The 9,499-nt window shown below is 41.9% G+C and overlaps 1 protein-coding gene across 1 annotated transcript in view; it reads left to right on the top strand.

Annotated features, from left to right (window-relative positions):
• Positions 1-212: 212 nt before the first annotated feature.
• Positions 213-9,499, top strand: part of DIO2 (deiodinase, iodothyronine, type II) — a 12,176-nt gene continuing 2,889 nt past the window's right edge. The window contains 1 exon segment of the mRNA XM_010281964.1: positions 213-434. Within this exon segment, the coding sequence (XP_010280266.1) occupies positions 213-434 (222 nt within the window).

Genomic DNA, 9,499 nt, shown 5'->3' with positions numbered 1-9,499 from the left:
GAAAAATAAGCAGCTCCGTGTTGAATGAGTGTCATGCAGTTATGGTTTTAACCAGCCTGCTCATATTTAACCAGCTCCGCTCATTTTAAAGAGGGCGGCTGAGGGAGGGGTAACGAGGCTTTTGAAATGCTTTTTACTTTACTTTTTTAAATGAGGGTACAAGGCAAAAAGGGGAGCTGAAGGCATCCGGCTGAAGAGAAGCAGCAAGGAAGATGGGTCTGCTAAGTGTGGATTTGCTGATCACGCTTCAGATCTTGCCGGTCTTTTTCTCCAATTGCCTCTTCCTTGCGCTGTATGACTCTGTGATCCTCCTGAAGCACATGGTGCTGTTTCTGAGCCGGTCTAAGTCTGGGCGCGGCGAGTGGCGGAGGATGCTGACCTCGGAGGGGCTGCGCTGCGTCTGGAACAGCTTCCTCCTGGACGCCTACAAGCAGGTGGGTACGCCGGGACGGGGACGGGCAGGTCGGGGTGGGCAAGCTGGCCTCAGCATCCCTGTTGTCGGTGGAGAAGGGAAGGGAACGGCTCCGTGCGGTGCAGGCTGCCTCCTGTTTGGTGGGAGAGGTGTAAGCTGAAAGGAGCGGTACTTTTACGTCGGGGCTAAGGGTTCAGGAGGTTCAGGAGCTGCTGTCTCTGCTCTGCCGCTGACGATCTGTGCAGCCACGGCCATGTCACTTAATGTAGCTGTGCCTCAGTTTCCCCACCAGTATGAATAATAATCTTCATGTTTATGAAATATTTCAAGATCTTCGTATGAGAGTAACTATAAAACGCTCTAGATGTTTTCCCAGCTGCTGTTTAATTGTTTGCCATGCGAGATCCTCAGAGATTGTACAAAGACTGCGTCTTCAGACAGACCTCTACATAGATAGATGTCATCTATCTACTCTAACACAGAACTGTTTTAATTAGAGTAAAAGACAGCAATGAACCTTTGTCATTACACTGGCATTTTCTATTACTCGTGTTAATTTTTATATTGGAGTAAGCATCCAGGTAATAGTAAAACCGGGCATGGAGTGAAACAGTGAGCCTTTTTTCTTCATGAAAGCAGTAACAGAGGGACATGTCAGAGATTAAAAATGAACTTGACTAGCTGAGGGACAGCTGCCTGGTGATTTAAGTTAATAAAGCCAATAGCAGTTATGCAACATGTGCTTTTTTTTTTTTCTTTTAAGTTTTGTACAAACATTATCCAGTGGTACTGCCCAGGTCTCATGAGGTAGTTATAGTTCCCTTTTATAGACTGAAAAGGTGGACCCAAAAGATGAAATTTCTTGCACAGGCCACCCAGTTAGTAAGTAGAAGAGCTGGATTCAGAGCTCTGTGGCTTCCAAAACAGTGCTTAGTCTGTTAATGTGTTGTCTTACTTAGACCATCTAATTTAACATACCCGATGTGATGTCATGAGGTCATAGGGGTCCTATCCAAACGATAGCTCTGTATCTTCTGGAATATTTCGTATCGCCTTCCCCCCAGTCCCCTTTCACTCCCCCACAATGGCTTTTGTATTTGCTCTTACCTAGAGTTGTGAAGAGCTGGTGGCATATGTGTTTGCTGGCTTTGTGATATGGAATACAAGCTGCTTAGCCTGCGACTCAAGACACGGGGCCATTAATTTTCAGCGTAAGACAAATATAAATAACATTAGCTTTTGCCAAATGGGTCAACCTCTTACTGCTACTCTCAGAATCAGCCAGCTGGCTACCGAAATAAAGTAATGCTGACTGAAGCGCGCTATTCTCCTAGCCCTTCCAGTTTCTGGTTCTAGTCTCTTCACAGACATTAAGGAAGTAAATTTTACAGTGGCCTTGTTAAATGGGCCAGTGAACTCAATTGTTCCCATTTTACAGACAATGCAAGGCAGGACACTTAACACATAACTTGGTCAAGGCTCCAGTGGAAGTTGGTAGCACAGCTCTGGAACAGCCAAGTTTCCAGTTCCCACATTTACAACCTGTATGTGGCCCAGGGTCTGGAGAAAGTGTGGAGCTGTGAGGAACCTTATATCCATGAGAGATTTTCAATCTCATATTGCTTAAATGACACAAAATGATTTAACGTAAAGATGTCGCATGCCTTTCTTTTCCAAAGTCATACTTTACCTTCTCCTCAGTGCTGTTAATATCAATGATAGAAGCTACAGGGGAGGATGACTCTGTGCTATTTTTGGTTTTGGCAATGAAACTCATACCTTGAACTTTGGTAATTAAAAACTCTCCCTTATCACCATTAAATGACCTAGATCGTTCATGCCAATCAGGCATTAAAGTCCCTAGAATAAATTCTGGGCCTCAATGAACTCAGCAGAAAAAAGCATATAGACCATAAGCATATAACCAAATTTTATCACCTTGTTCCAACAAGGGGAAAAATATCCATTCATGCCAGCTATCCTTAAGACTAAACTAACTGACCAACAATTCATGGAAAGACTCTGTTTTCCCTAATAGAGTTATGAGTCATAAGGACAGAAGATCACTGGAAACCCTTGATTGTCACAGAAAGGTAGAGAAATCTAGAAATCAAATTATAGAGGGGACACAATAAACTGAGGAGCAATATTAGGAGAAGAAGAGTCATCACCTCCACAATAATGGAGAATCTTCTGCTGCTTCTGTAAGGAAGAGAAAGAAAAAAAGGTTTCACCTGGAAAATCTACTGGTAAAGTTGAAAAAAATTGAGATATACCCTGCTTTGTGGCATGTTTAAAAAGGATGAGAAATAGTGAAGTATATTAAAGACTGTCCCACAAAACATCTTTTTCTTTAAATTATCTTTTTCTAAATCCTGGATAGGATTGCCCAGTTGTGCTATCTTAATCTTAGCCAATTAGTGAGGGTAGGAAATGAAAATATTATGGAATTAGCATACTAAACAGCATGGTAAAATGCAGTTGCTATCATAACTGTGATTGCTTATTGCTCCAATTTGCTAGCTGAAGCCAAGTATTAGGAAAGTACCTAAGCAGGTGTTTAAGCTCATTCCATTGAGGAGTATTTATGAGATAATCACTATTTTTCAGCTAGAATAGCAGAATTGCAGATGTTGGAGATAAATTAAAACTAGACTACCAGCTAGCAGAACTAGATTAAAACAGTAACTGTGTTTGGTTTTGCTATGTTTTGTGTCACTGACACAGAACTCTTTCTGAGTACATTTCATAACATTTTTCACAAAGCTACTTGATGTGAAATTTCTATTCACAGAAAAATTCTGGAAGTCATTCCAGAAAAACTCTGTGGGTAGATACTAGATTCTGGATTCAAGTAAATTCATTACAAGAAAGGAGCTCTGCCTTGAAAGCACAGACTCTCCCAGAATTAAGTGATTTTGTTTCAAGATTAGTGTGTGCAAGAGATGATCTTGGAATAGTTGGAGTCTATTTGAAAATAGGTGTTCTGATACATTTTCCCTTCTAGAAAAACTTTTTAATATTTTAACCAAATTTCAACTTGCTTTTGTTCTGCTTTTTGCTGTTATTAAGTATTATTGCATATGGCTTTTTGATTAGGGCAATTATTTCATAGGCAAGATTACTTAGCAACAGTTGAAGGTTTTAACATCCTCAGTGGGGAAGCAATGCAGAGTTTGTTGTATTGTATATATAAAGTATATTCAGTATTCTTTTTTAATGGAACATTCTATATGACTTGTTTTCTCCACATTTTACAGTCCCACTGGAATAAAAATGATTGATATTTTGTTTATTTTTATTTTCTTATGTAAATTTTATCAATTATTAATATATTTTTTTTACTTGCTTAGCTCTGAGTTCAGTATCTGTCACACTCAGTGTTGATATAGTCTACACTGCACCAGCTTTGTGATTTATAGAACATCCTCCTCCTGTTCTTTTCCAAGAGGCAAACGTGTCTTACATTACAACAAGGGAGTCTTTGGAACCAGGTTAATTGTCATCACAGAGACAAATAGAGGTAGTAACATTAACTTTATATAATTGAAAGAGTGCAAGTATTTTATTTAAATGTTATTTTTCTAATTTACTGTTGTGCTCTGTTAGTCCACAGAAATGAGTGGATTGACCCCTGAAGAACAAATCATGTATGTATCTGTGTGTGTAGGTATGTACGCTTTCATAGGTGTTTGTATGTATGCAGATATATACACACATGTGTATCTGTCTATATATGTTTAGATGCAAATACATATATGTGTATAAACGCAAAACTACACACATGTAGGCATACATAATCTGCACTTTCAGGAGTCAGCCCTCTCTCATTTCTCTGTATATGTATACACACTTATGTATGTATATGTATAGATATGAATGCAACCACACCTATTGATAAGAGAGAAAAACCAAAAGACATTTTTGGGAGGATGTTAAGTGTGCCTTCTGCACCGTTTATGCAGGCCATCTTTACACATGCCAGTGAGGCATTTGTTTTAGCCCCCAGCATGTATACTGAACGTGTCACATACCTTACCTTACAGAAATTCAGAGAAAGAGCTAGAGGAGTTTTGAAAAAAGCATTGTATTTACTTTTAACACCTTTTTACGTGCTAAGTTTCATGCTTTAATTAGTACTGGGATGAATCCGCTCTCTAAGATTCCAAAGGTTAGAAATCGTTATCTTAAAATGCTTTAAAAATGGCTACAACCTTTTGTACCCATTTTGTACCCAGCCTCGCGCTGGGAGCTTTTCTGGGGCTAGATACAGGCTTTGTGTTTCAGCAGCACAGAACTACCGTTCCTGGTCTCCCGCAGAGAGCTGTAAGGCTATCCCAGAGGAAATCCTCCCTCTCCTCCACCTCAGCGCGGAGTAGTTGGGGGAAGCAGCCAAATGCTCAGGGACGCCGTGGTGCACCTATGGGGAGGAACGTGCACGTGCGCGTGTACACACATGCGCGGAAATGTAGAGTACAGCCCTCAGAAGGCTGGCGGTATCTCCAGCGATGGGTACGCGTATGTACTCGTGCAGCTTTTCACTGTCTTGAGAACGGGCCGGCAGCCAGCTCCGGCACGACAGACCCCGCGTGGAGGGAACGGTTGGCACAGCATAGGTCCAGCTCTGGATGTAGCAGAAAGTGCACTGGTTCAGTAAGCACCCCGTGGGATTTTCCCGAGATTTCAGGGGGGCACTGAAAGCACAGTTGGCTTTGGCTACTTCTGCCTGCCTGATAGGTATATAATTTCTTCCTAAAAAAATCAGTATGCGAAGTAGGACAGCCCAAAAACTATCACGTTAAGTGCGTGCTGCACAGCATTAACACAAAGCTATGTGTGAAAGTAATACAACGGCATGATCCTTTACCTGCTGTTAGGCTGACCAGCAACTCTTCGCTTTTTGGGGATATCTTTTAAACTTTGGAACAAAGACATAACCTCTATATTTACTATTTGTATTTATTTTGTCTGGCAAGGTAAGGAAGTGTCTCTCTCTGCATTTGACAGTGATAAAGGAAATTTGTGAAAGAGAGCGTGTTGTGTAGTTTCAGTGTTTAGAACTAGATATTGTGTGATATTAAAAATATTTTATTAGTTTTACAAAGTTCAGCCTTAGCAGAGTTGGTTTCATTGACATTTTCAGATGAAAACAGTCTTGAAAGAAGTGAGAAAAACAAAACCAAACCACAATTAAAACCTTTCCTGCAGTGTTTGGAACATAAATTCAACAGGATTTTGGCTTGTCATTGTCATTATTATTAAAACATTGTCATTATTATTAATGTATAATCATGTTTGTCATAGTAGTGTCTGAGGATCAACCTAGACCAGAGACCCATTGTACTAGGCAGTGTCCTAAGCAAGAGGAGCAGACAGTTTGTCCCACAGAGCTTACAGTTCAAACACTCAAGGGTAGGAGAAGGAATATGATGACTTCTATCCCACATGGTGTCTCATCCTACCCGTTTCATTTTGCAGATCTAACTTCACTTCTTCCACACCACCTCTTTGCAGCTTTCCATTTTCACCCGTATGTGTGAAAAACTGACTGAAAGGGCTGCTTGCCTTTTCATCAAACCCTTGTGAAAACCCCCTTTGGCTGCGACAGACAGAAAATTAGCTAACGGACACCACCCAGGAAAAGGGTCGTACCCAGTCCTCGCGCCCCAGCTCTGCCTCTCCAATAAAACCACCACTGTGTATTCATACAGTGCTAAAGCTGAGTAAAAAAAAAAAAAAAAAAGAAAAAAATCCAGATTAATTTGAAATGTCCTCCAGGTGCTGACCAACAAAGACCGCTGAAGGCCTCTGTCACCTGTAGGTAGAGTCCACAAGGGCAGCCAGTGGCCAGAGGCCACGATGTCATAGGTCATGCTCCCATCTTGAAGGAAATGTAAGCCCTTAAGAAGCTTGCTGTAGGCTCCCGGATCAGAGGAACTAAAATTATCCATTTTCTTTTATAAGAGTGCAAGGCAAAAGGCTCCTTTATGCTTTCCATCTGCCATGCATGCTCATTTGTGGGACTGGCAGTTTTTAAGTAGAGAGCCAGCATTTGACTAGTTATTTTTATCTGGACTGTGTCCTTTTAATTTGTCTCCCACTTCCCTCCCTCAGCTTCACACACCTGATCCTAAATAAAGACTCTGGATGAACTTGAGTCAGTTCCAGTCTCTGCTCTCCAATTCGGGTAATCGAGACTCTTACAGCAAGCTGCCACCTCCCCATGACAAATGAAGAGTTCCCACTCCCGTACGCTGCTCCAGACAAGGGCCTCCTGTAATTTTTATCCACTGCACAACCCTGGGTCATGTAAATAAAGAAAACAAAAACAATAATTTGTTTAATTCTCCAGCCAGAGTCTGATTATGATTTGGATGAAGCACTGAGAAATATCGGGCTGTGCAGAGGCTATATTTAGCTGAATGGGATCAAATGAAAGCAAAGCAGAGAATTTGAAAAGAACCAAAAAAGCTCCAGGGATTCAGTTCATTACCAATCGCTGGACTCCAGTCCCGAACACAGCGTGTCCATACTTAAATGGCTGATATCACAGACTGCTAATTGTCTGGCAACACCTATTTTCTTTAGGGGGTTGACACAGAGTGATGAGTCTGCCAAACTGTTTGAGAATCTCTCGTGCCGGGAATGAAAGCCCTATTCCAGTGCATGGGATCCCAGGAGGGTTATGCTAAAGCTGATAAAAAGCAAAATGAGGAAAATGAAAAGGTAAATGAGGAGGTGACGTTTTGTCTGTGGGGCTTTTCCTAGTCCTCGTGGAGAACGTACAACAAAGTCAGCAGTATGTGCTATTTCTAGCTTGTAGTTCATGAATAGAGCTTTCTTTCCCGCTCCCAAGTCGCCTTCATTTTGCAGTCTGCGTGCTAAAGCGTCAGCAGCCTTGTTCCCTTTTCACTCTGCGTGCTGACTCGGAGAAGGAGATGCAGTACCAAGGCTGTCAAGCAGACACAAAATTCGCATAAATGATGCAAGTCACCGCTTTGGTGTCAGGCTGGTGCCTGCTCTTGCTGATGGCCAGGCCGGCTCTCGGGTTTGGTTGGCCTACCTTGCGTGTCCCGCGCAGGCCGCGTGGGAGGGGGTGCCTGCGCACTGCCCGGTTTCCACCTCATCCAGAAGGCTGGAGCTGAATGCCCGAATATTCACCACATAAGTACGTGATTTTAGAAATGCTGGATCGCGTGTGAGGGGAATTCTGCTGGTTTGTTTCTCAGAATTTATATTTCGCCTGCCTTTGTGTAAGATTTCAAAAGCGATTTGGCTGAATACATGGGGTTTTTTGTTTGTTTTCTCGTTGCATTGATTTTCTTTTCCAAGAGCTATTTTTTTCTTTCAATAAATAACAACAAAGACGACAGCCAAGGCCTACAATGCAGATGATCAGCAAGGATGATATTGTCATCCTGTGTCAATCGGTTCCCGAGCCTGGTGAAATAAAGAGTCCCTTTGGGAACGTCAGCGCTTCATCAAGACCAATTAGTGGAGATGCCGCTGCTTATGTTTAAGCATTAACGACTGGGCAGGGCTGCTTTTTGGAGTGCCTGACACTGGCATGGAACAAGGCACCGACCTAATTACTCCTCTACAAGAGCAGAAAATGCCTCGTGAATGCCTGCTTGGCAAGTATGTCTCATTAAGGGGAAAAAAACCAACAGAAGCACTCCTAGAAACAAAAATTAAAATGATAGGTAACCTGCGGCCATGAGACTTACTTCATGGCTGTGGGAAATGAATAGAAACTGCTATAAGGTGACGTAGGCCATATTTATACTTCATTTCCTGAATCCACCTATTTTTTTGGTCAATAAGAAGCATGAGAGACAGAATGCAAACTTGCATTGTTGGAGAAGAGTGAAATACCTTGCCGCCCTTGGTATCAAAGTTAAACAGTACTTGAAGGGCATTCCCATGCTGGTGTTCGATGGGAGTTACTTTGTTCGTCTGTTCATTCGGGATTTGCAAACTTGCCTAGGAGAAGAAGCGTTTGGTAAACCTGAGTGAAGAGTTGGTGATGAGGAGCTTACAATACGTAGCCTCTCTTTCTGCTTGAATATGGTCAAGAAGCAGACTGTGGTTTCCCAGTTCAAGAGTGTTGGTTAGAGTATTTTCAGTATTAATAGTTTTGTTAAAGTAAAACCAGAAGAGTGAGGGGAAGCAGATGTTCATGTTGAGACGCTTCTTGTCTCCTGAGCAGCTCTGTTCATTGCCGGGTTTTAGTTGCTTCTATCCTTTTTACCTTTATTTTTCTTCTCCTCTGAAGAGTGCCAGCAAATATAAGAAATTTGAAGTGTGTTGCTTAATTGTGATTTATGAGCTAAATCACATGTTATTACTTCTTTTCTTTGACTGGATGAGTGCACACTCCTAAATACTGAGGTCCATTATTCATCCAGGGAGTGGGTGTAGCACAAATACTTACATGTCAGGCTTTGCCCAAAAGGCACATTTTGGGCAAGATAGCTCTGAAGAAGCATTTGCTTGGTAGTGCAAGAACTGTTAAGCTTTCTAGGTAAAGAGGGATCTAGAGTTTGCACAGATTTTGTGTTTCTTAAAATGTGCCCTTTTTTTGGTAGTTACCAATTTATCACAAAATGCTGAGTTGTCTAGCTGGCTTATGGATTGAATGCAGCCCTCAGGATGATTATATGGCCACCAAATGATCTTGACTTGTGTATTTTTTTGCTCGTCTAGCCCTTTACCTTTACTCACGCCTGCTTTGCCTGTCTTATTGCACAGAACGGCAGAGAGAAATGAAGTGTTCCAACAGCTGCACAGACGAGTACCTACTACCTGCTAAGGTGTAGCTGGCCTGTTAGCAGCACTTCTTAAATGCTGCAAGATGCTTAATGCTACTTCTTAAATGCTACAGCCTGAGCCTCTGAGCCTGCTTCTTTGCAGATAGATCCTTGCTGCTCAGCAACTGGGATACAGCTTTTTTTTCCTTGAGTTCAACAGGACACTAGACTCAGCTATTTCAAACCTCACTTGCTTTCAAAGGCAAATGAGTACAAGGTGATTTTTCTTTTTTAACTGTTACCAGGGCTCTAGCAGACAGCAGTGCTGCAGATGCAG

This window comes from Phaethon lepturus, unplaced genomic scaffold, assembly GCF_000687285.1.
Source record: "Phaethon lepturus isolate BGI_N335 unplaced genomic scaffold, ASM68728v1 scaffold19942, whole genome shotgun sequence".
Lineage (NCBI taxonomy): Eukaryota > Metazoa > Chordata > Aves > Phaethontiformes > Phaethontidae > Phaethon > Phaethon lepturus.
The sequence above is the reverse complement of the archived record's forward strand: the minus strand, read 5'-3'. Positions and strand labels throughout refer to the sequence as shown.